Source organism: Acanthopagrus latus, chromosome 6 (assembly GCF_904848185.1).
Source record: "Acanthopagrus latus isolate v.2019 chromosome 6, fAcaLat1.1, whole genome shotgun sequence".
Lineage (NCBI taxonomy): Eukaryota > Metazoa > Chordata > Actinopteri > Spariformes > Sparidae > Acanthopagrus > Acanthopagrus latus.
In genome coordinates this window covers 6011009-6035852 of record NC_051044.1, presented here as the reverse complement: position 1 = coordinate 6035852, position 24844 = coordinate 6011009, and the positions used below count along the sequence as shown (strand labels likewise).

Below are 24844 nucleotides of genomic sequence, written 5' to 3'. Positions count from 1 at the left end.
CAGTGTAAAGTCATGTGATCTCTGTTAGGTAAAGTAAACTAATAATTACATTTTCAGCCTGTGCAACTTAAAGTTAGTTCTCCTTTTCATGATTATGTTTCATTTGTTTTTAAGCCATTTTTGATTGCTTGACTCTGTAATTCAGTGAGGTTATAATTACATATTTTGATGTTGATACCTGTCTTTGCTGAACTGTTTGCAACTTGTTTTTTTCTTTATTTTTAATAAGTTCCAAGTAAAGTTGGATGCAGATGATTGCATCCTGAACTCTGTTGACCTATTAAAAAAAAAAGTTAAAGGTAAAGAGGTGAATTGTTGTGAAGATATTCAGCAGCATGCATGCAAAACGTTGTGGGAATACCCTTCAAGAATGTAGATCTTGTCTGAGGAAGGTGGGTGCCTCCATGGACCTGCCGTAAAACCTCACCTACAGACCTGACATAACATGCCTGGCATTACAACCAGGCTTTGAAGCATGCAGTGCGAATCCCTCTCTGATTCCTCTCCAACACTGTGACCTTTAGGCAGGAGTTTGTCTCTCTCAAGGCCTGAAGACACGAGGGTGTTTGTAAGTGAAACAATCTGGCTTTCTGTTGAGATGAGACACAACAGGCGTTTGCCTCCAGGCTGCGGCCCGCATTCTGGATATCCGGCCTGTGCGCTCGCTCTCTCTTTCCCAGAGACACTCCAGTGAAGTATAACCCAAGAAGAAGAGCCGGTTCAGGAGGGGTTGCAACAGTCGAACGAGGCGGTGTGTTTACTAGAGAAACTACAGGTCACAATTCCTGATAATACCACTGCTGCGAAGCACCTGAGAAGCTGGAAAATATGATTCTACCAGCCAGTCACAGTCGTCGCGGTGCACATTCCTGTGATGTGTGGCGAGGTGCATGTCAGGCTTAGTGTAGATCATTCACCAGGAAGAAAACATCAAGCTTCATCCACTGAGTGACGTCGATGCTTGCACCGGTGCTGTGTTCTGTAGTCACAAAAAGCTTTATACTACTTTTTTTCACACGTGCGGGAGTAAAATCGATGGAATTATCCTTTAAGTGCGATACGTTTTGTTACTTTTCCTCCTCTGTGGCGGACCACACGGTGTCGAACAGTGCTGTACCACAGGAGTTAGAGAGATTGAAGACAGCTTCCTGATTAACATTTGCTTCGGTGCTTATGCCGTCTCTGGTTTCAGGGGTTGCGTGGGATGTGTGGAGAGTCCTTCCTTCAGGGAGGTGGGCGCCTTCTGGGCCTCGTTCAAGAAATACATCCACAGACCTGACACAGCATGCCTGCCACGGCACCCAAGGCTTCCGAGGCATGCTGCCTCGATCCCTCTGTGCAAACATGACCTTTAGAAGGGCTGCGAATATTGTTGGGGCAGTAGGACTGTTGAATTGATAGCAGAGTTTGCTATCATAAAGCAAATATGGAGTAAAAAGTGGGAGAAACAGGGGGATTAACAGGAGCACGCTGCTTTTTTTCCTTCTCCCTGGGCTCTCCTAATAGGTTAATCCAGCCGTGTTCATAGGTCTGATCCACGTTGTTTCCACATGTTTTAAAACAGGTCCACCCACCACAGCTTCCTTCTGGAAAAGGAGGGGGCTGACATGAAATGACATCAGCTGGCCAGGCCTGTCAGAGCAGCTGCCGCTTCCTGTTGACCTGAGAAATATTTACTCTCAGGAGTCCAAAACTGCCTCAACATGTCAGAGATACAGTCTTCAGGTCCAAGGAACTGGGTGACATTTCACACCAATATTTGAACCCCCCATCAGGAGGACACGACTGATGAGACGCACCTATAAAACCCTCTGAGTGTCTGAGTGAATTGTTAAGTAAATCCTCTAATCTTCAGTTTGTGGGTGTTCGTGTTTTGTTGTCGCCCCCTGCCTGGGCACCTCATATATAATCTACTCAACTCTGTAATCTATTCCAGATGGGGCGTGGTCCACATTCCTGCAGCAGAGGAGTCAAGAGACTGAAATGACAGTGACACCGGAGGTAGCCCTTCAAAATAAAAGCACACAGCTAAGGGGTGCGCAAATATTTTCCCTTTGCAGAAGATAAACTGACAAATAAGGATGGAGCATGGGCCAAAAGCAAACACTCCCTGTATTGTGTTATTCTGGTGGAAAATAGTACGACAATCCCAACCTCCCTTATATAACCACAACCACTTCTTTTATTTATGCACCAAAATGATCCAGTGTAACCAAACAAACAAAGCAAATATATGCCTACATAGTTATTTGGAGTATAAATAAACACTAAGGCACACTGAGCTTTAGCTGAAACCAAAGACCAGATATGTACTTAACACTTAATACTTGATCCGTCTGCAGAAAGGATTGATTCATTTATCCACATTTGGATTAATCAAATTGAATTGAGACAAACATCTGCTGCAGTAACTTGGCATTTTACAAAGTTGACAAATCTTCCTGTGTTTTCTACGTGTGACATAAAATGGTGTCTCGTAGCCTTAAGGCAAATGACACATATTTAATATATTGAGTAATGTATTAAGTATTAAATATATATTTTTATATTCATCATGGTGTTACATGTCTTTTATGGGCAACAATGTGTGTGTTTGGTCTATGTAGAAAATGTGGGATGTTATTTCATATATTGTGTGTATGTAGGTAGAGATGTTAGCATTATCTAAGTTGGAGAGAGAGAGAGAGAGAGAGATTCTTAAAAAAAAGTCGCTTGTGAACTAGACCTTTAGTTTGAAAGTTTCAACCGGAAGTCACTGTCGCCGTGTTGGTGGTCTGCAGTGTGTAGCGGCGGTGTGCGAGAGGGCAGATATAGACGGAGCGCCTGTTAACATTCATCAACGCGGGACCTGATCGATCAGCAGCAGGATGAACCCAAACAGCGCAGGTAGGAACTGAAACACACGACATGACGCGGGTCACCAAACTGACCACAACACCGGCCAGCTGCTGCAGGGCGCTGCAAGGGGAAAAAAAAAAAAAAAAAAACATGCTGCAGACAATCATCCACTGACACAGAGAGGTTTCGCACTGCTTCTGCACGCTTTAGATCCGGCTTAAGTCTCTCAATGTGCTTTTAAATCCGGTCTGAGAGCAGCTGGTCCTCAGAAACAAAGTCATATCAGAGCCGAGGCAGCTTGAAAACTGACTGAAGACTGTTGATATGATCCAGAGATCCAGAACTGATGAACTGATCAGAGTCCACATGATGGCACCAGATTGATCAGGCCTGATCAATCACTGATCACTGATTCAGTGATGTTTCTGTTAGATCTGTCAAATTCAAAACTGGGCAACTGTATTTTCCTTTTGGATGTTTTCCTTTCTTTGATCTATTAAATATTTCAGTTTCTGTGAATTATCATAGAGGTGGGAGGATGGACTCTCTCTTTTATTTGTCTATCTATTTATTTATTTAGACTTTTCTTTAGTTTCCAAGTTTGATCTCCACGTCGGGTCAGTTGATGACTTCTTCAACGAAATAAAATCATCAACAAGCCTCGGTCAGGCTTCATGGTGCCTTCACAGTCCGGTGGAGGACTGACAGCTCAGTGAAAACTGCTCTGAAAGTCACCGAGTTAAAAAGAGTTCACAGTTTCTGCGAGGACAAATGTTGTCAGACCTGCACACAACATCCTGGAGGACCCGTCACTCGTCCCGTCACCCCGCCTCATATTTGCTTCGTGGACTCTCACCTTCAGGCAGATAAACACAGAGCCGGCGAATGTTAGAAAAAAAAAAAAAAAAAAGAAAAGCAGCCACTTCAAATATGTGTATTTATGTACGGAAATTAGGCTGTTTGTTACACAGAAACTGAACATACGCAGAACAGTGTGTACATATCCCAACATCATCTAACTCAAAGAGCAGTGTACATGAAAAGTCATGATTCTGTGGTGTGCGTAGGGCTTTCTTTATGGTAAGAAATCAGGTAGTGATAGATGAACCTCCAGGAAGTGCTCCTCTCAGGCACACCTTCACCTTGGGGAAATGCCTGACTGCACACAGGTGGGAGGTCACCAACTGTGAGAAAGACTTGTGCAACAATGTCTTTTATCTATCCATCAATCTATCTAGTCTTTTTATTCTCCGCCTCCTCTCTTCTTAGATTACTTTTCCACTCCTACTCTCCTCTTTTCCTTTCCCTCTCCTCGCTGTTTGCACACTCTTCCTGTCCTGTACTTCCTCCTCTACACCCACCTCCTCATCCCCTACCCCACCGCCTCCTTTCACTTCCTATCTCCTCCTCCTCCCATTTTCTACTTACTATTATTCTTTGTCTCCCTCCTCGTTTTACTTGTTTTGCCTCTTCCTCTGTAATGCCTTCCATTTTCAGCTATCCTACCTCCTCCTCTCCTTTCCTACCATCTCTATTCTTTCTGTACCTCACTCTCTCCTCCTCAAGCTCCTGGTTTCCTTCCAGACATCTAACGAGGTTTGCTCGTTCCCCCCTGTTTCCAGTCTTTGTGCTAAGCTAAGCTAAGCTCCCGGCTCCAGCCTCTTATTTACCTACAGATATGAAAGTGGTATCAGTTTTCTCATCTAACTCTTGGCAAAGAAAACAAAGAAATGTTAAATGACCTTTGTTTAAAATGTCCTTTAAAGGTCCTGCACAATAGGTAAAAGTAGAAAATATGGTTGATGTTGTTCTTCAGCTTTTAATTAAACTCTATAGTATTAAAACTAAAGCTCTCCTGATCTGTGAACTGTGTCCTGTTGTATTTTTCTCCAGCTATGTATCCTCCTCTCGCCGCTCCTGCAGCCAACATGTTTGGCAACGTGCCCGGCTATGAAGGCACCTTGGCCGGAGGAGGTAAGAGGACACCAACGCATAACTTTGACATTCTATTCTTCTTGATGAAACTGCTTAAAGTTCATTGTCATTGCTGCAGGAGGTTACCTGCCTCCTCCCATGCCTGCGGAGCCCGTAGCCCCGCCCCAGCCTGGACCTGTACCTGACGACTGGAGGTGAGACCTGACACCACCTTTCCCACATGAACCACTCTCAGCTTATGAACGCTGAAGTGATCGTGTTGCGTTCAGGGGGAATATTCTCATCATGTGATTCTCGTGCGTGTTTTGTAGCATCCCGTCTCTGTCGGAGGATGTGGCTCAGGCGGCGTTCAAGAGCTTTGCGTCCTCTAATTGCTGCTGGAGTGCAGCTCCTGCCGAAGATGGAGTCATCACCAGCATGGAGCCATTCAACACCTACAGGGTGAGCTGAGGTTCACGCTCCTTATTGTGCTAAGAACTGCTGTCTCTGCCATGTTTGTTAATTAAAGATGTGTCTTTATATGGCTGATATGATATATGATATGATAGCTGATCCAATTTATTGGGAGTGTAAAGTTCATTGATTGGACAGAGTTTCAGGGTCCTGAAAGTGAAGCGGAGGCGGAAGCGCCTCGAACATGCATTCTTTCTAATGGCCAACAGGGGGCGACTTCACTGGTTTAAAAAGAATAAGTCCAGCTGCAACAACTTGTTAAGTATTCCGTATAAACGACGTGAGAAAACAAGGGTTAATTTTTTGGATGTGGCTGCCTTGTGACTGACAAGTCGCTACCACAGCATGTCCTCAAGATCTCAGTCAGATCCAGTCAGGATCTCCTCCCCCCGACTCCCGAAGGATGGTGGCGGACAATAATGCCAAACATGAGGCTTCAAAACGGTAATCCACAAACCAACAGGACAGACATCACAGATGATTTACTCCTGGTTTAGTTACTCATAAACAAGAGAACCCACAAACCCGGATGGTACACAGCTGTTCACCAGTTCCGAACTTGCAGCTAGCTCGTCTCTTGTCTTTTGTTCTGCGATCAGTTCGTCAACTTTTTCATTAATCAGGTGATTTCTGTAACAAGTTTCACAGTTTCACATTAACGGCCCATCTCTTCCCTGCACCGCAGACAAACATGTCAGTTGGTCCACCACTTATCCAACCACTGGATCAGTAAGAATTGAAATGGCTTTTATGATCCCTGAACTCTTCATCTCGCATCATCATCAATCATCAATTTCAATTTGTCTAAAACTTTGTTTTTCACTCCAAATATCAGCAAGACAAATGGTGTTCCCCTCTTTCTCGTCTTTGCTACAAACATGGTAACGGCGCGCTAAGATGGTGACTATAAACACTATACTGCTAAACGCGCCTCACTGTGAGCGTGTCAGCATGCTGGTGTTAGCTTCAAAGAAACAAGCCGCTGCGTTTAAGTGTAAACTCCGCAGATCTGCGAGCGTCGGTGGCTCCTGGCTCCGTTATTCTTTGTGTAAGAAAGTGTAAACGCTTGTTGTCTCTACATGTAAAGGACCTGATCTGAGGACAGTCCGAAGAAGAAGAGTCTGACGGCATGACATCGCCTCACATCGCCAGTTTAGAAACACTTCGTGACTCTGATGACTCTCACATTACCGTCATGTGAACAAACCAGAATGGTCAAAATGCCTCAAACTGAAGCTTCTTGACGCCTGAAACAGATCAGCCTTTGATTTTAATCCATCCGTCTGTGACCTAAAGCACAGTGTTGGCCTGCTCAAGTGTAATTCCTGTAACGTACTCTCAGTTCATCCCGAGGAGGAAATGAAAGAGGAATAAGGTTTTCCTGCCAGTGTACAAACTGAGCAGGTGTTTATAAAGCAACGCTCACCCTGCCCCCACCTTAGTATTCTTCTGGACTTCTACACTTCTCATATTGTTTTCCCAGTGGAGGCAGTTAACCGTGGCCTTCAACTTGACTTCAAAACAGTTGAAAGCAGTTTGCCGCGTACACATTAATGTACAGACAACAATCACCGGAACAGTATGAAACCGAAACAAACTTAAAAATATGATTCTTGGGCGAGGTTTTGTTTTCTAGGCAGCATAGTTGTCTATGATTTCTAAACAGATTTGTGTTGTTTGCGATTGCGATGGACCCGGATGGATGTGATAATGATCTCTACTGGAAGTGTGAGTCACACTGAGTCAGTAGTTTGGAAATCTTTGTAAGACTGAAAGTCTCCAAGGTCAAACTGACGTCTGTTGTTTTCCTTACGAGTAAACATCGGAGTGAGTAGATGATCGTTCAGGCTCTGACATGCTGGTTTACATTCTGGACAAACAAAACATTTTTTGTGTTTATGCAGAAATTACCCTCAAAAGTCCCGTTCTCATCTAAAAACAGCGCTCTCTGTTAGCGTGTTGCGTGCTAACACAACTCCGAGTGCAGCTCGAGTTTGATTGTGTTCAAACGTACAAATTATTCTTCTGTCTTTATCGTCTTCAATGTGTGTACCTTCTTTACCAAGACAAATTCCTTGTTGGTAATAAATCTGTTCCTGTTTCTGATTCTGATTGTGGACTATGAGTTTGAATTATGTGCATTGATTTACCTTGACTCTCTGTCATATTGATCGGCAGAAGGTCTAATCAGAATCCAGATAGTTGTGTTGAATAATTAATTTTCTTCCTTCGTTGGGAATTAAATTCTTCAGAGTTTATTGGTGTAATTATTACTACTTACTGGTTCTATTGTTATTTTATTGATACAATATGTCTGTTATTTTTCTTAATTTAAACACTTTTGTCGCTCTCAGCTAAAATGTTATTGGCTCTGCCCTTGAACTACCTGTTATTGATGTGTGTTGTTTGGTTTTTGCTTTTTTTTTTGTTCTCTAGTACCGTCTGGAGACGTTCACTGAGTCCAGGTCTACTGAATGGGCCCACAAACCTCATGAAGGTACATGAACACAAACATGTCTGACTCTAATTCTGAGCCCTAAAAGCTCCACTAAGTCTTTTCAGGTGATGTCACGTGTCCCTCGTGTTCCTGACAGGTGAGCTGGCTGACTTCTACACCCAGACCGCCCCCCGTCCCTGGGAGGTCCAGGCCACGGCTCCCAGCCTCTTCACCAATCACAAGGAGGAGATCCGCGTGCCCTACACCTCCTCCATCAAGGTCTGTCCGTCAAACAACACCTTGTTGCTATGGTTACGGGCTGGGTAGATCACTGGTGAAATTATTGATCTGTGCTTTGCTTGATTTAAGAGCCAATCAGAGAGCAGGATTCTCTGTAGCCTTTAGTTTAGAGCCTGAATATTCTTGGGAGTCCCTGGTGAGGTTGGAGAGGTCCTTGACAAAGTTCAAGACGTCACTGAGGATGTTCTGCTAATCCTTGAGAAGGCCCTTGAAGATGTGTGTTGGCTTTCCAGTGGTCCTTGAGAGGGTTTGAAGTGTGCTAGAGGTTCCAGAAGTTCAAAATCATGTACTAGATATCCCTGATTTTGTTCCTGGAGTCCAGGAAATTGTTTCAGACACTCCTGAAGATGTTTTAAATGATTCCTGAGGTCACCAAGGCCTTATAGAGCTACCAGAGGTTCTTGAACAGGTTTCAAGGGTCCTTGACGAAGCTCCTTAAGTCCTGTTGGAGGTTGAAGTGCTATTTAAGAGGTCCTTGAGATGGTTTCTGAGGTGCTGGAGGATCATCTTGAGGGTACCAGTTTCTTTTGAGGCGTTCCTAGGACTCCATGGAGAGCTTCCATGAAGTCCTTGAGGAGAAGACTGGGGTTTTTGAGGATGGAGGATTCTGTAGAAGTCGTCGTGGTCCTGAGTGAGTTTGCTGCCTGCATGATATGTAGCGTCAGTTCTGTTGTCATGGTTCCCTGCAGTTAAACTGGCCTCGAGGTCTGATTTTAGAACAGAAGTTAAACTGTGGAGCTCAACTATTTAACAGATGGCTGTCAGCCAATCAGAGACCAGGATTCTGATGTGTGGCATTCTGACACCCTCAGTGTGTCAGTGTAACTCCAACAGACAGTAAAGTTATATTTAACTCTGTGTGTGTGTGTGTGTGTGTTTAGGAGTGCCACAGCTGCCACGCCACAGGGATCATGCAGTGTGAGACTTGCCTTGGAAGTGGCTATGAGGTGAGAAGACTGTCTATAAGTCAACTAATCAATCCGTAATGATAAACTACACTATAATTGTGGCTTACATGAAATAGCAACCGCATCTAAGAAAGCAAAAGTGTGATGGTACAAAGTGAAACATGTATTTTGATAAAGAGAACAGAACTAATTTTAATGTGGATTGACAATGAAACTCTCCATGCTTATATGTGTGTGTGTGTGTGTGTGTGTGTCTTTGTAGAAAGACTGCTGGGTGTGTAACGGCTCCGGGACGAAAGACAATGAGAGCTGCAGTCGCTGTGATGCTAAAGGCAAAGACAGGTCCTGAAGGGGGGGGTGCAGGGCAGCGACTCACAACCTTTTTGACTTGTTCCTCAAGCTCCCAACAACGTCCTCGAGTGACGTTCCCTTTTCACGCTTCCCCTTTTTTTGTTTTTCAAAGAGATTTTAGAAGCATGAATAGGTTAAACTATCCAGGTTTTCACAGTTGCAGGAGAACGACCAGCAAACCGTGAGGCTGAATATTCTGATACAATTTAAATCACCTCCCGTGATCCCACACTACTTATGTCTTTTGTTTTATTTGAATTAAAGATGCCGTGCCTTTAAAACATAAGTGAGTTCAGTGTGTTCAAGGACTGAGACTGTAAAGCATCAGCCAGTACATTTGGATCAGATCATAGAAGAATGTGAGGCATGTGTGTCACATGTCTAACTGTGTGTGTGTGTGTGTGTGTGTGTGTGTGTGTGTGTGTGTGTGTGTGTGGGTGTGTGTGTTCTGACTGTTTATGTGTGTAGGTGTACAGCGTGTAATGCCCGGGGATCGAAGGAGTGTGAAACTTGTAAAGGAAAACGACAACTGCTGACCTACATCAATCTCAAAGTGGAGTGGTGAGTACCATTACTACTGCTCCCGGTCCTTGAAAAGGTTCCTGGACTCCTGGAAGTAATTTCAGTGGTCCTTGGAGAGGTTTCTATGGCGCCAATTGTGTTTTTTTTTTTTTTTTAAATCACTGATCATAGAAGAATGTGAGGCGTGTGTGTCACTTCCTGTTCTATGGCTTTCTGAAAGGATAGTGATGATTCAGTTGGTTTTAGAGAGCTTGAGTATTTTAGGGTCATTGAGAAGATTGCCTGAGACCTTGAAAATATTGCAGTGGTCCTTGAAGAAGATTTAGATGTTCTTAAGGTAGATCTATGTGGTCTCAACAAGATTGAAGGGTTGATGTTGCTCCTTGATGATGTTCCATTAGGTCTTTGAATGACTTCCAAGGAATCAGTGCTTTGGTTCAGATGACCACTGAGGAAGTTTTTGAGGGCACTGAGACCTTGAAGATGTTAGAGTGCTACTTCAAGAAGTTCACATCAAGCCATAAAGAGCTACTCGGGGTCAGAGGTCCTTAAAAATGTTCTTGATAAGATTATAACGGGACCCTTTAGGGGCACATCTAGGTGGGTTCCTGATGCCCGAGGGGGTTCCTTGAGTCAGTGATATTCCAGTGGTTCTGGAAAATGTTCAAGAAGCCCTGAAGGAGGTTCCAAGTCCCATGAGAAGGTTCTTGAGGAGGTCCCAGTGGTTTTTATCAATGTTCACTGAGTCCTGGTAGATGTTTCAGTGGTCCTGGCAGATTATTAGTGGTCCTTAAGGAACATCCATATGGCCTCAAGGGAGGCCCCCGAAGTCACCAGGGTTATGAACGTTCGTGGAACATTTTGAGGTGCGTTCCCTGAGAAGGTCCCTTGCAGATGTGTTGGTGGTTCCTGAAGATGTTCCTCTTAAACTGACACTTGAACTAAATTAAAATGTATTAAATCAAACTAACTGATCGATGGTTAAATCATGCTGAGCTTCATCACACAGTGAGCATGCAGTTCCAGTGGAGCCAGTGGTCAGTGACTGGTGACACTTTGGAGTCCTCTGCTGGCAGAAAGTTAAACCTGCATGATGTGAATTTGAATTGTTTAGATTATATATACAGTATATATACATATTTTGTGTGCGTATGATTAGCCCTGTATGCCTATGTGTGTGTATAAACATGCTCATATTTGTTTGCATCTGTGTGTTTAGGACTAACAATGTGGAGGACCATGTGGTGGAGCAGAACTCTGGTCTGCAGATCGATGATCTCCGCTCAGTGAGCGGGAAGGAGCTGTTCAAGAACAACCAGTACCTGGTACGCATTACATACACTTCACATTCATTTCCTTGAACTTACCCTAACCCTGACATTACAGTCAGATACGCTGTCAGTATTGTGTTTTAAGTCTTTCTTTGTGTCTCCTCTCAGCTCTACCCGCTGCTCGGGTTCCCAAACCCGGCCATTTGTCAGGCCTCTGAGCGTCTGGTCAGGGAGCACCAAAGCAAGTACGCCCAGAACTCCAGGATCCTGCAGCAAGTAGGTCAACTTGACATTGCACAATTGCGTATTTGCCAAAATGCAGAAAACATTTCTTTAACATCACCATGTCTCTTCCCCTCAGAGGCAGAGAGTCGAGTTGATCCCCATCACCAAGGTGAATTATAAGTGGAAGGGCAACTCTCACGTCTACTACGTCTTCGGCAACGAGAATCAAGTCAGCGCCGACAATTACCCAGCAACCTGCTGCTGTGTCATCATGTAGACACACCCACACCCACACACACACACACACACACCCTAACCCCCAAACTGTTAGCATTAATATTGTTTCTTTTTTTATACCATCTCCCCCCCTCTAGACCCAAAAATCCTCCAACGGGAGGCCAATCAGACGTCAGATCTGTTCAGTTTTCACAAATTACTAATTAACATAAAATGCTCCACTCTAACTTAACGACACTGGAGCGACTGTGTTTTTTCATTTTGTCTTGATGTTTACAGAACTGTCTCCTCAGTTCAGACTGACATCCTGTCAGGACGCTGTGACGCTCCGGCAGCTGTTCTAATTAGAGAAAACAATTGACCTTAACTGGAGTTGCGTTGATTGAATTTATCCTTCATATCAAGAATTAAGTTAAATCTTTATTATAATCTTTGACATCAACAGTCAACAACTGAATTGTTGATATCCCAATTCAGACTTTATCCTTTTTATATACAGGAAAAAATATTCTGAGGTTAAACCAGCCTGTTGTCTCCCTCCTCAGAGTCCATTATTGTCTCAGTGTGGACGCCTCTTTAGACCACCATGTCTCTGATGCCATGACCACTTACCAAAGATATCTGTCTCCTACGATTTCATTGAACCGTTTACTGAAATCCAGTGCCAGTATGTGCCATTTAATATCCTCAGTATTGCATGGGAACATCCAAATGTCCAAAATATTGCTGTTTCAGGAACAACCAGGAGCGAGTCCTCCTGGTTATCTGACCTCACTTTCAGCTGTCACTTGTCATGAATGCTGTGCAAGCTAGAAAAAAACAAAACAAGGCTTTTTATCTGAGGTTGATATATAAAATGTGCTGGATAATATTTTGTGTGTGTAATCAGATGTGAGGGAAAAGTGTAACAACCCTGTTCACCTGGTTCCTACCTGTGTTTTATTCTGTGTGGTTTAGCCTAATATTGAAGGTAGAAACCACTTCAGTATTTAAGATTCTCATACCAGAGGTTTAACCACAAGCAGACGAGGGCTTACAGGAACAGAAGAGGTGATTATTATTATTATTATTATTATTATTATTATTAATATTATTAATAAACTATAGGCCCGGTCACACCAGAAAGTTTGAAAATGATATGCATGTGTGTCTTCATTAAATATTTGGGTCTACAATCCACCCTGCTAACTGCTAACAAAGCTAACAGTAAGTGAGCTAACAGCTTACAGCTAAACATGCGAGTCTCTCAGCTTCTTTCCATTTTTCTCTCTGACATTTTGTTCTCAGGATCGTACATCAGTTCATTCCATAAAGAGCTACTGAAGCTTAGTAGCCGTCTATTAGCCATCTGTCAGCTAACAGTCAGTCAGCAAGCTAGTTAGCTCTGTCGCTAACAAAACACTATTTGCATTGTTTATTCAAGGAGCATATTAGCATATTCGTTTCTGTCATTTTTCAAGCAAAAATATCAAACATTTGCAGGTTCCAGCCTCTCAAATGAAAGCAATTTGAAGACGCCACTAAGATAAGATTTTCTGACACTTTACAGGCAAGACTATTGATCAATTAATTGTGAAAATGATGGTCTGATAGCCCTATATAGAGCTTTAAATTTCTCCGTTCCATCAGAGGTCAGTAGGCTAATGTTAAAGGTTGACTTTGACACAGGAAATATTTTATTCGCCACTGACTAAATCCACCAATAGCAGTCATTTCAATAGATTTAATAGATTTATTCACAAAATCTTGCTCTTCTTAGTTCTAGTGTGACTCGGGCCTGTAGTCTTGTTGTTGTACAGTTTAGTAAAATCTTACAGAACAGGCAGAATGAAACTATAACCACAACAGCCTTATGTCAGTGTAGAAATATACCTCTATGTGTTTTCTGCTCAAAATGAGCAGGGTTACATAATCCACCTGATGTTTGTCACATTCAGCTGCATCATGACGACAAACAAGCCTCCTCACCACAGTGTCGAAAGACTATTCCTTAATGCTTCATTTACCTCTTTTTTTTTTTTTACAAAGAAATAATATCATCACTTCCTTATAATACATTTTATCGTCCATATTTGCTAAACTCTAAGTGTTTCCTGTTTCCTGTCCTACGGACTTTAATGGGTGTCATTAAATCCTCTCTGACTGTGTTTCACTGTGACAGCAAACAGTCTGTGAGGCATTCTGGGTAGAAGGAAGGAAGAAAGAATGAACGGCTCTTCTGGTCTCGAGAATGTTGGTCACAGAATTGGTGAATGACTCAATGAGCTTAAATCAATTTTAAAACCTCAACTAAAATCTTCCGAAGCTCTTTGAGGCCTGAATATCTTCTTTTTTGTAACACATTGGAAGTTTTGAGGAAGATTAATTTGTGAAGTTGATTATTAATCTGGTCAAAGTCACTGAAATGTGGAGGAATCAGAGACGTGCTGAGGTCGAGTGATTTCTTCTGATTTCTCGGATGTGTTTAAAGTTCAGTTGGCTGCATTGATCATCTGTGAGGCTGAGAGTTCAGAAACCGAGCAGGCTGTTAAAAGAAAAAAATCTGTGTCTGTTGCTTCAGAATTGGGATGAAAGAAAACTTTGGAAGAGTCGTTTCTTTGGTTTTAGCTCACATGAGGACAAAAAATATACAACCCGTCCCTTTAAACCGCCCTCCTGCAGTACAGCAGAGCTCCTGTAGAGGGCGCTTGGTGTTTGCCTCAGGTGTTTAACAGATTGCGCCGCCTTAAATACAACCAGTTTTTCTGTGACAAACAGGACGACACCACTTCAGGTTTATAGTTTCTATGTTCATGTGAAAATGCAGTACACACAGTAGGTTTTCAAATACATAGGTATATCAGTGTATTCTGCATTTTATAATATCCTTGTTGCTTATTGTTTATCTTCAGGGGTTCATCTTTAAATCCATGTTTTGTGTCTCTATTCTCAGTGTAACACTTTTCAGCAATCGCCTGTCAATACGTTCTTGAACAGACTAAACATGATGTGACTTTGCCGTCTTGATCTGAAAATGATGCTGCTGGAATGGGATGAAAATTTATTGAGGGGAATGCACCTTTATCTGCAACGTTAACGCATAAAACAATGTTCTTACTAACAAATGTATGTGCTACTAACCCGATGGACCTGGTGATGTTATTGCTCTGTCAGTACTCAGTCATACTCTGTTGTTACAGTAGATTATTGATTATATGTCACTGTTAAAACTGAAAATAAACTCTTGAGACTCAACTGCTTCGGTCACATCTGTTCACTGCTGTGTGGAGCCCTGAAACCGTGAAGTAAAAGATCAAGCAAAAACATAAATAATATTCATAGTAAGATTATTAAAGTTTTTGAAAGATGAAAGGGAAGAGTTGTGTAGTCATGTGGTTTTATCTATTTCAATTGATTGGTTGTTCTTGTGATTATTATTATCATTTGTAGTAGTAGTAGTAGTAGTAGTAGTAGTAGTAGTAGTAGTAGTATTTATATTCACCAATATAGTTAAAAGTGTAAAAGTAAATACACTGCATGTGACATTTGTTGTGCGTACTACTGAAAAACATTCAAGAAACACAGAATATTTTACAGCCTGTGTACGTTGATTATATGGCTGCCTAAACACACGGACTGAGGTCATTGCTGCTGCAACACTCCAACGTTCCATCTGGCGTTCAATAAAAACTTCTTTTTTTTACCACCTGCAAACAATGTAAGACAAGAAATACCAGGATGATCTAATATAACGTGAAATAAGCTCATGAGTGACACAGAGATAAGAGAGAGTTCCTCCTGATATGAACTTTATCACCCAGTTCACATCAACCACATGCTGGAGGCCCGAAGAGGCCACTTAAGATGTCAGCTGGCAGTGAAAGAGGAGGTGGCTCATGACCAGAAGAAGGCGTATATATCCAAAACCCCAGGTTCACTGCACCAAAATGTGTTGTTATCAGTCCCAGTCCGGATGAAAAAGCATACACAACGTGGATCAATGCATTTTGAAAAAGAAGACCTGATATTAAAGGGAGTCACAACAGCAGCACGATGCTCCACCAGGTCCAATATGCAGCTCACAGAATGTGATGTGAAAACCCTCTGTGGAAATACAAATGACTGGAATAATTAATCTGTGTCTCTCAGATCTTTTGATTCTTTCAAAGCGACATTATGTGACTTTTTTGTCCATGTTTTTTCGTTGTGACATAATGAGTTTTGTTCGTAGTTGGGGCCTACGTTACGTCTGACAAATTGTCACAGACCTCAGCTGTGTTTAAAGGGATATTCCGGCGTAAATTTAATCCATGGTCTAACACACCATGACACTGAGTAAGACCCCCCCCCCTCCCCCCCCCCAAGAGAGATCAAGTTCACAGACCGCTAGTTTCCACCAACCTCAGAGATGACCGCACATTGCAGTAAATGCCTCCAACAAGAAACCACCATCAAAAAGCCACAAATAATGCTCAGAACAGCACCAAAACCAGCTTACTGTTGTGGGGAAGTCCCTGCGAGTCGATTACCGAGTGCGGTTAGAAATGCTCAAGTCTGTTCTTTTGCTCTGTCAGCTCTCGATAATAACTGTTATAAACTGGTAGGTGAGATACAGATTAGCTTTGATTTCATTTCCATGGAGTGATAATCATTTTCATCCTTGAGCTGCGGAACTCTACTGCACTCGGTAATTGACTCGTCAGGGCTTCCCCACAGCAAGCTAGCTGCAGCAGGAGAGAGCGGTGAGTTGTGTTCACTTTACAATAGAAATCAGACGTGTGATGCCTCAAACTATGTGCTGGGACCCTATTTGTACTGTTGCTGAAGTTTGGTACTGTTCTGAGCATTATTTGTGGCTTTTTGATGGTGTTTTCTTGTTGGAGGCATACACTGCGATGTAACTGTTTATTAGTTATTATCATAATAATATTAAATACTATCATTTATTTTAGATGGATTCTGTATTAATTTTCTTTAGGTAGCATAACGGTATTTGTATATACAATTTATGAAGTTATTCTGTTAGTTTTGTCCAGATGATACATATAACAGTGATGTTGCTGATGTGGTTTGAAGTCGTGGTAGAGCCTTGTTTGTTTATGTTATTTTGAATTAATTATTTTGTTTTTGTTTCCTTTTTTTAATATCTGCTGACATCTGTGGGTCTGTGTACAATTTAGATTTGAAATGTTGCAGGTGTCACATTCAGGATCTGCACAAGCTGGAGTGATACATACGAGATACATTTAGGCCTTTACTGTGTTTCCCGTAGATTAGATTACTCTGTAATGTAAAAGTGTCTCTAATGGTTTGTTTGAGTGTGTATATATAACAATAATGTGATTATAGAAACCTCAGCTTGTTCTTGTCTCTCTCAGTCTGTTATCTCCTCTGTTACTGTCATGTTAATTCATTTAGACTAAAGTCCACCAATCACATCATCAGATCAATGCTGAGATGTCCTCTATGTCTAGGGTCCAATCCCAGTATGCACTGCAGCACAGACACAAAACAACACACGTAGTATTTGTTGGAGGGTAAGCAACATACGGTCGCTTTTGTGTTCTCTGCTCATACTGATGGCACTTTTCACTATACTGTTATCATTTCCTGTGTGAACACTCTGTCTCACTGGTGGAGACAAACGAATCTCACTTCCTGTCTGACAAAGACGATGCGTGTCGCCAAGCAGATCACTGAGGCTTAACATATTTGCATGCTTTAACATGTCATGATATGTCAGACAGGAAATTTGTTATACTGTATCTGAGGTTTGCAACTCTCTCTTGCTATGACTATGTTTTGGGGAGTGCAGAAACCCAAAGTATCAGTTCTTGTCAGAATATTTCCTTTCTAATATTAAAAGTGAAACAAACTGTTATTTCAGGCAGCTGAAGACGTTGACGATAAAATAAAGATAACAGTCACATTTCATCTATAGTCTACATCCAGCAGCTACCTTTTGACATGGGACTTGTAATCTTTAGCTTCTGGCAAAACATGTACATATAATTCAGTTCATATTTTATTTAAAAAGTCAGCTGAAAACTTTATAATTCAGCAATATGGCATTTTCATTTCATCACTGAATGGAGCTTGCAATTGCTTAAGTAGCTAGATGGCTAGACTATAGCCGGTAATCTTTTAATCAGAACCAACTTTATTGATTAAGCCAGTTTGAACACATACAAGGAGTACAAGAATTTGACTCCGGTTTAATGAAGGCCCAATTATAATGACACACAAAGCCTGCAAGGTTAGTTAGTCAGTTGTGCGAGCGAGCTAATAAACAGGAGCAGCTGTACAAAGTTTGAGTTATGAGTGTTGGTGACTGTTCAGAGAGACTATGTCAATAACGAGACCATTGGCTGTGTTGTTTTAATCACTTCCCTTTCACACAACTGCAGGTGTTAATGTGAGCAGATTAATGTTGATTCACATCTTTTATAGTACATTTTCTGTGCTGAGTTAGTGTTGGTGACCTGCGTTGAGAGAGACAATATAGCACACTGAGCGGTTTAACGCAAAACTAGATTATATTTTATTTCAATCAGGAAAAATGCAATTTTTTTTTACTTCATCATCTTTTAACTTGACAAACATCATATGTGTAATTCATGTAACAAAAAGATGGACTTCAGCGCTGTCATTTCAGCAGGTTACTGTTTGTTAGCCACAAGTAGCTAATTCAAGAGGTGAATGTGTTTACTGCTTGTTCTGATGTCTTTACCAACCAATATATTGAAATGCTTCAGATTCCAGATGCAAAACTTTACTGTGGACCATAAAATAAATTATGTAATAACTCACAATAAAAGATCATAATATACAAAATGATATACATTAGTGTCCCACAAAGAGACAGCTGTACCAAAGTTCTTATGCTTGATAGAACCAGGGTGATTCCATTTTCAGACACATAATTGCGATGAATAAACGTATGCATATGATTTCCTCAAACTGCTTGCAGCATTTCACTTGCACTTTTCCATATAGGTCTGTTCAGTGATATTTTCAGGCATCATTAAAGGTTACCGGAAGTGTTAGGTTGCTGTGGTTTGATCATAAGTGTGCTGTGTGCGTGGTGTACAGCATGCTCATGTTTGCTTGTGCACTGATTAAATCTCCAACATATTCAAGCTTATGATGAAGATTATTATTTGGAGACAATTTGAAGTATTTTGTTTATGTAGTATTTGGTTATGACAGATTAACACTCTTGGTGGCAGTGTATTTGATGTCATGTTGCAACACCTCATGCAGAACAATAACAAAGATATGCATGTCTTTTTTTCTTTTTTACATATTCATATTATTCACTGAGTCTGTTTATTTCAAACACTGTATTTATGTATGTATGCATCCAGCCTTCAACAAGGCAACACTTTTATAGTTTATTTAAATGTATATTATGCACATTTACCTCTGTATACAATGCACACTTACCTCCTGTATATAATGCACATAGCATATAATCTTTCTATATTGTATCTTTCTCTCCTGTCTAAATCTTTAGTATTTTTCAAGTCTTGTACTTATTGTATGTCTGTCTAACTGCTGCTGTAACAAGTGACTTTCCCCGATGTGGGATGAATAAAAGTCTAAAGTCTAATGATATATTAATAAAAGTGGGCTGCAAATATGACAACCCAAACTGAAATGTGGGCTGTGGTCTGTGTGCTCACTGCTATAATTTATCATGATGGTTGATGATGAAACTCCTGACACGAGGTTGTTTTTTTTTTTTTTTTTAATTTTCTTACAAAATATTTCTGATAAAATCCAGATTATTATTTCAGTTGATTGACAGTTTTATGAGTCAAAAAATTAACTGCAGACGTTCGGCGCCATTTAAAAAAAAGGTTTTGACACCCTGATTATTTTTTTTGTTTTGAGATAAACATCACACACACCACACGAACACCACACACACACCCAGAAAGCCATAAACGAAAGAAACTCTTCATTCCTCCTCCCTCCCTCCCTCCCTCGCCTCGCCCCGCCCCCCAACCCTCCGGTGGGCGGGGCCTCTCGCCGCTGCATCATCATGCCCTGAGCCCCGCTGCTTCACAAAGAGAAGAAGAGAAGAAGAAAAACCATCCGGCCGCCGCTGCTTCATGTGAGTCCCTCCTCAGTTTGCTCTCAACTGACATTTGTGTCATTTAACTGGTTTGTTCGCCGGTTCCGTGTGGTTCTGGACCCGGGTACACCTCCCCACTGTGTGTCTGTCTGTGTGTTTGTGTGTGTGTTGAGCGGCAGCATGGTAGAAAGTCCCAACTGAAAACTTCGGAAAGTTCCCAACCAAACTTCATGCAGTTTTCTGGCGATTTAACGAGCGGGTCGTTCCCGGGGCTGCTTCAACCGTTGTCGGTGTTGGGTGTGTGTTGTTGTAGGATTTGGGTTTATGTGTGTGTGGAGGAGGTGAAGGAGAGTGTGTCTGTGTGTGTGTGTGTAGGGAACAAGAGAGGAGAGGGTGGAGGAGGTGGAGGTGGGGGTGCCGAAGGGGTACAAACTGTCTTCAGACTCAATCAGGTCCCGGTGACAGTTGACTGAGATACTCGTGTGTTTACAGCTCTTCCGTTAGCTCAGGTTTTCTTCTGTGGTGTCTCTGTAATGTTCACGACCACCGTGTGCCGAACTGGACCCCTATAAAGTGTCTCGGCGGGTCTGACTTTTTCCACCCATGACGTCTTGATAATTATCACAACATGTAAAAGTTGGGCAGCAGCCTGTAGTCGTGTTGTTGTAGGCTAACTTCATTACAGCGTCTCCTACAGTTATCTCAGGTCCCATCTCCCTCAGTACCGTTATGACTTCCGCTATTTATTTACAGTACATTTAACTGTCATATTGTGTAAAACATTTTTAAAGATGTTGTACAGGACCACATAAAGTACACTTTTTTTTAAAAAAAAATTTTTTACTAACTGTGAATAATAGAAAGATAGATTCAATATTCTAGATTTAAAATTTTTAAATCTAGATATATTTCGACTAGAAAATTAAAGTTAAGTAAAGCAAAAATGCAAACATATGATAAGAGTATATGAAATAAATCATACAAGAATATAAGAGCATTACAGTGCCTTGACTGTAATGTTCTTCACTTCAGTATTTAGTATTCTGGTGGTGTTTTGTACAGAACAGTTTGGTCTGACTGGGTACAAATACATTTTCTTACTGTCCTTAAGTTGATTTTCAGATATCTATACTTTCGTTGAGTATTTATTTATCTCACAGTTGTTGTTTTTTTTAATTATTTTTACCCTGTACATTTGAACACAAATAAATGTACTTTCTTCTCAGTACTGTAGCTTCAGTGTATTTGTGGAGATACAACTACTTTCAGTGTATCAGTGTGTATCAGGCTTGGCAGCAGTAATGAGGGGGATTTGAACGGCGTGTTAGTGTCTCATATCCGCTGCCCTCCACCTGGATTTTCTTACTTTCTCAGTTTGTTGCCGCTCCGGACGCTTTACCAACCTAACATGTTGGTATTTGACTACCTGGGACTGTGACTCACCATTCAACTATCTTTGTGGTGAGTTTAGGAAGCGCTAGGACAAATCCTACTGATACTATCCTTGAATTATATTACAATGACGCGAGCTTCAGTGAGATTTGCACAGAAATGGCCATTAGAAATAACCCTCAGAGGGATACTTTTACTTTTATACTGCGAGTACCTTTGCACGCATAAACACAAGAGTCTTTTTTTACACAATTATCTGTATCTGTGTACTTTTGCTACCTCTGTTCTACTGTATTATTATTATCTCTCATAATATCTCTGCAGTATTCATCTGCAGAAGCCGGTAGTTATCTTCTTTATTATAACACCTACAGGTTCTTCTTATACTTGCTGTTTATTGACTTTATTGCAGACCGTTAAAAAACTGTGCTTCTTGTTATCCCTATATGAGGAAGGGTGCAATAAAACTTGACTGATCCTAAGAACATAATTGCAGCAGCGCAACAACAAACAGCAGAGAAATAGATTCTTACATTATGTTTATAATGATTATTGATTCTGTCCTAGAGTCTGTCTGCTGTACTGTCTGTTTTGACTTTACTGTGCTGCACTTGGTTTTATTCTCCTGGATCACCTCATATTAGATGCTCAGTTAGCTCTGTGAATCATAGTCCTATTATTAAACAAATTAGATTTAATTAACTTTAATCTCTTGGGGCGTTTCTGAAACATCTTGACCATGTTTGTGTAGAACCACAACTTGCACTCACACTATATTTCCACGAAGTGTCTGCTGTTTTTATATCACTGCAGTGTCATATAACTCTGAGCAGTGATCATAACCATCCAGTGCAAATACGCCTACGCCTTCTTTAAGATTAAAGTGTACTGTTTAGATGTACCTTTTTTATTGCGACCAGTCCAAAGGACAACAATGCATGAATCCTGCTGTTCCGCATATCAGGTCTTGATATGGAAACCCCGACAGGTGGAAAGATTATCTTGGCCAAGGCAGAAGTGACTGACTGATTTAGATTTTAACAAATTCATGCTCAAAAATTGAGAGGAAAGACTTTTGTGTGCACAGAAACAGTCTTTCCATCTTTTATTTAAACAAAAGTTTTGAATTTATATATTTTCTGAGCCTGTAGCCATTTTACTGTCGGCTTTCTTCTTTATGCAGCATCACCTACGGCTTTCTGTTGAGTTTTTATTGTAATTTACTGTAATTTAATCTCCTATACTTTACAAAATATATACTTACAGTACGTCTGTAATGGTATGTCTGTCGTTCTCTATTTGGACGTTATGGTACTTCACTGTATTATTATCTCTTGCAGTATTCCTATAATTTGCCATAGTTAGTTGGTAGTCTGTAGTTAACTGATTGTAGGTTAACTTTATTATAATATTTACAGTTTTTCTGTGGGACATTCAGTTTGTCAGTTGCTCTTTGCTGAATTCTAGTACTCCCACAGTATTGCTTGGTCATCTGCTTTCTACTGCAATCATATAATATTTAAATGGGGAGGCAATGTACAGTATCAGACAGTATACATTTGACTTCAACATTTTACTACACAGTTACAGAACTATCCTTCCTTTTGATGTCTAGGAAATATTTTAAGTTAATGATGAGGACTCATTCCTGGCGATTTAAAATATATATATATATATTTCTGCATCAGTTTGATGAAATATCTACATTGTCAATGTCAAGTATTCAATTTGCTGGATTAACCAAGCCAAATAGACATACCTGTCTGCTGAACTTGTTTATAAACTGTTGTTCAATTCAGTTTGTCGCGATAAATGTAGTTTTTGTTTTGTAAGTTTAGATTGTTTAGGGCAGTAAATAAGATTTATATTGTTTTTCATGATATAAGAGCAACGTTTCAGATTCTGGATATCGTTACATCATGATGATAAGTGTTGTCTTTTCCTTTCTTTTTAAAGTCTGTATTGGATTATTTCACAGTATTGAAATGTGACATTTTTTGCCAAAATAATGTGATATTTGAGCTCTGTGATGTGTTTGTGGTTCTCTGATTGGTTTGACATTACTGTACTCCACTGTGTTATTATCTCTCATAGTATGATCTTATCTGTTAGCTAGTATAGTTATCCCACTGTAAACCTTCATTGTGATGGATCCCACTGTTCCCCCAAATATCTACATATCAGCCTACTCTGTAAGATGACTTCTGGATTAAACATGAAATATCGCTTAGCAGAAAATATCCATCGCGTCCAACTCCTCCTCGTCACATGTCTTCTTTCTACCAATCAAACGTTCAAGGCCCAAAGATTTTCACTTTACAGTGATGCAGCAATTTATGTAGAAATGTTGAGAGTATGCCTTGTTCTCAGGGAGAAGTTTAGATGTTTTATGTTCTGCTCAGGGTCTGCAATGTTTTATATATGGCTTCGGTCTGTATGTTGGTGTTTTAAAACCATGTTTGATGTGACATCTGAAACAACATAATAACAGATAGAGAGACAGGTTGTGTAGTCTGTGAGTCAATCCTCCGTCTCTGCATTTGGACAGATGTAATTATAGAGGCCCACTTCTAAATCTGAACCAGAAACAGATTGTTACAGACCTGACTGACTGTCTGTACCAAGCAGTTTAATTCCTCAGAGATCTTTTCAGCCGATCCAGTGTGTGTGACACCTTTTATCCTTAAAGTGGTCCATGGAAACCAAAAAATCCCTCTTCCAGGACAGATGGAGAGGAAATAAGTGTCATCTTTACACAGCAGACGGGTGGACCTCGAGGACAATAATAACGTGGGGACAAAAATCTAATATTATGTTACAGAGTTTAAGTGTCTGGCTGTCTGTGAGTCAGCACTGTAACAGGAAGTCCATTGTGTTCCTGACCACTGTTGTTCTTCCTGAGCCGCTACTGAAGTCACCATTCAAAGAGTGTGTGTGTGTGTGTGTGTGTGTGTGTGTGTGTGTGTGTGTGTGTGTGTGTGTGTGTGTGTGTGTGTGTGTGTGTGTGTGTGTGTGTGTGTGTGTGTGTGTGTGTGTGTGTTTAACTTTTTCCTCTGGGCTCTTTAAAACCTTTTCTCAGAGCTTCAGCTCCACATTTTTTCCATCCTGTCTCTGGTCAGTGGCACTTAAAGGAAATAATGATGTCCTGTTTCTGCTGTTGTCATGGAAACCAAGACTTGGATTTGTGTCCAGGAACCTGCAAAAACTAATGACGTTCCCATCAACCTTGGCTGTGCTTTGGTGCTAATTAGCCAATGTTTGAATGCTAACACACACTGAGCATGGGAAACCTCATACCTGCTGAACACCAGAATGTTAGCATTGTTGTTATGAGCATGCTAATGTTAGAATTTAGCTCAAAGCACCGCTATGACTTGGCCTCACCGAACTGCTAACATTAGTCTTGTTCAATTTTTTGTTGTTGTTGATGTTCAGTTCATTTGTCATTAACAATTTGGATGTGTAAGTCGTGGTACCTTGTAACTAAAATGCTTGAAACGTGCTTAAACATTTCAAAAGCTGCTGGACTGGAAACAAATCTGTATTCAGTATCATCAGTGTGTGACTAAATGAGGCACCTGAGGCATCATGAATAAATGGAAAAGACTTGATTAAGCCAGTGGACGCACAATAAATTATGACTGCATGACTGTGGATTTTTTCCCCCAATTGACCTGTTATTCATTTGCTTTATACAATATAGAGTACGTAAAAAAATGATAGTAAAAATGCCCATTTTGAAAATATTCAAAGAGTTATTTTTTTATTTATTTATATCTAACACACCGGGGTAGCTGGAACCTATAAATATTTGGCAGTTTGCTTGAAAAATGGCTAAAAATCAATCAAGTATCATAGTAGTTCTACAACACAATGGTGTGTTCTGGGTTGAGTCTGAGGTGGCTGTTCTTACACT

The 24844-nt window shown here is 40.9% G+C and overlaps 2 protein-coding genes across 2 annotated transcripts in view; both read left to right on the top strand.

Annotated features, from left to right (window-relative positions):
- The first annotated feature begins 2761 nt into the window (after nt 1–2761).
- On the top strand, nt 2762–14711 carry LOC119021799 (protein SSUH2 homolog). The gene is made up of 12 exons (XM_037102308.1): nt 2762–2886; nt 4732–4812; nt 4892–4967; nt 5085–5214; nt 7663–7723; nt 7821–7942; nt 8845–8910; nt 9134–9213; nt 9691–9783; nt 10964–11069; nt 11184–11291; nt 11377–14711. The coding sequence occupies exons 1-12, from the start codon at nt 2868–2870 to the stop codon at nt 11515–11517; spliced, it is 1083 nt and encodes a 360-aa protein (XP_036958203.1). The 5' UTR covers nt 2762–2867; the 3' UTR covers nt 11518–14711.
- A 4737-nt stretch (nt 14712–19448) lies between these two features.
- st3gal8 (ST3 beta-galactoside alpha-2,3-sialyltransferase 8) overlaps nt 19449–24844 on the top strand; it is a 23305-nt gene continuing 17909 nt past the window's right edge. The window contains exon 1 of the mRNA XM_037100177.1: nt 19449–19575. The gene's annotated coding sequence lies outside the window, so the exon portion shown is untranslated. The remainder of the gene's footprint in view (nt 19576–24844) is intronic.